The 1,317-nt window shown below is 38.8% G+C and overlaps 1 protein-coding gene across 4 annotated transcripts in view; it reads right to left on the bottom strand.

The window, feature by feature from the left end:
• Window positions 1-312: 312 nt before the first annotated feature.
• Window positions 313-1,317, bottom strand: part of LOC138024479 (uncharacterized) — a 161,465-nt gene continuing 160,460 nt past the window's right edge. For 3 of the 4 annotated variants that reach the window (XM_068871688.1, XM_068871686.1, XM_068871690.1), the window contains 2 exons: window positions 759-834; window positions 313-638 (listed from right to left, as the gene is read on the bottom strand). In XM_068871688.1, the coding sequence (XP_068727789.1) occupies window positions 549-638; window positions 759-834 (166 nt within the window). In that variant the 3' untranslated portion in view covers window positions 313-548. Of the gene's footprint in view, window positions 639-758; window positions 835-1,317 lie in introns of those variants that run through there. The other variant, XR_011127017.1, reaches the window with a different exon arrangement.

Genomic DNA, 1,317 nt, shown 5'->3' with positions numbered 1-1,317 from the left:
AAAGAAGTGTACAGCGTCGATAATCAGACACTGAGCGATCAGTGTAATCTCTAATTATATTTTGATGGGGGAGGAGACAAGTAAATGGGCATTCAAATCACATTAAAAAGGAAAGTCTAAGCCATTTTGAACAAAAGCGATTCCCGAGGATTAATCCAATGATCGCTCAATGTTGAAATGGTGGCTGCCTTGAAAGGTTCCCCTTCTTTATTTAAATGTCCCCTGTTATTTCTAAATCGGTATTTAACTTTGAGCAAATTTTATGTCCATTGTCCACTGATTTTTTTCCACCGATTCTCCACCTTTCTCTTGAGTCAGTTTCTTATGTCCATTCTTCACTGAGCTGCCTGACATCGTATGCGTACTTGAGGGCGAAGTGTGCAATCCGACGAGAGAATCTTATACTACAGAAAAAGGCCTATTGAGCAATTTTACTTCTGAAATTATTGTAAATCGATTCTAAAGGAAACTTGAGTATGTTTTCCTGCCACCATTTCTAAATAAGTAGTGTCCTAAGTCTACAGTTCTTATCTTTGGCGAATTTCCATTTAGATCTTCTTGATTGATGTCTTCTTTCTTGCTGCATTTCTTTTCTCTTCCTCTGTTCGTGTGCATTCTTCGCAAATCTTGACAGTGTCCTGGGTATATATAATAGAAGAACAACTGATGAGACGAAATCTGGAAAGCCAAAGAGATCAAAGACATGCGTTCGATTCAACTCGTGTTCCACAGCGACTGTAGCTAAATTTCAAGCTTACCTGTGAGCGGCGACATGAGAAGAAAATTCTCCCTCGTTCTTCCATGGCCAAATATTTATATAAGACAGATTGTTTCCTGTGGAGACAAAAACAAACAAAACATCACATTTCATTCTTTTGAAACGTTCACGAGCACAAGAATTTCAAATAGACCATTTTACAGTTGTGGCTAAGTTACCAGGCCTAACAATGGAAGCGAGGCTGCCGGTGACCCTGTTTTGATACAAACCTTCATGCTTTTGTAATGTTAATATGGACTAATTAGCGTTACAACAACACAATTTACATGATAAAAGCAGTGAGGTCTGTATCAAAGCAAGGTCACCGGCAGCCTCGCAGCCATTCATAGGCTTGGTCGCTGAGCAAACAACTGTAAAATGGCCTATTCTCAGAGGGGTAATTTTCTTGCAGGAAAACTTGGATAATGTTTCCTCCAAAACAGCAGCAATATTATCAACCAGGAATTTCCCTTTACGTAAAATGCTGTGAGGCATAGTTAAACTAACCAAGAAGTTTATTTTTGACATGAAAACGGCTTAGTTCAAAGCTTAAACGATTG

This window comes from Montipora capricornis, chromosome 11 (assembly GCF_036669925.1).
Source record: "Montipora capricornis isolate CH-2021 chromosome 11, ASM3666992v2, whole genome shotgun sequence".
Taxonomy (NCBI): domain Eukaryota; kingdom Metazoa; phylum Cnidaria; class Anthozoa; order Scleractinia; family Acroporidae; genus Montipora; species Montipora capricornis.
This window is presented reverse-complemented; position numbering and strand designations above follow the sequence as displayed.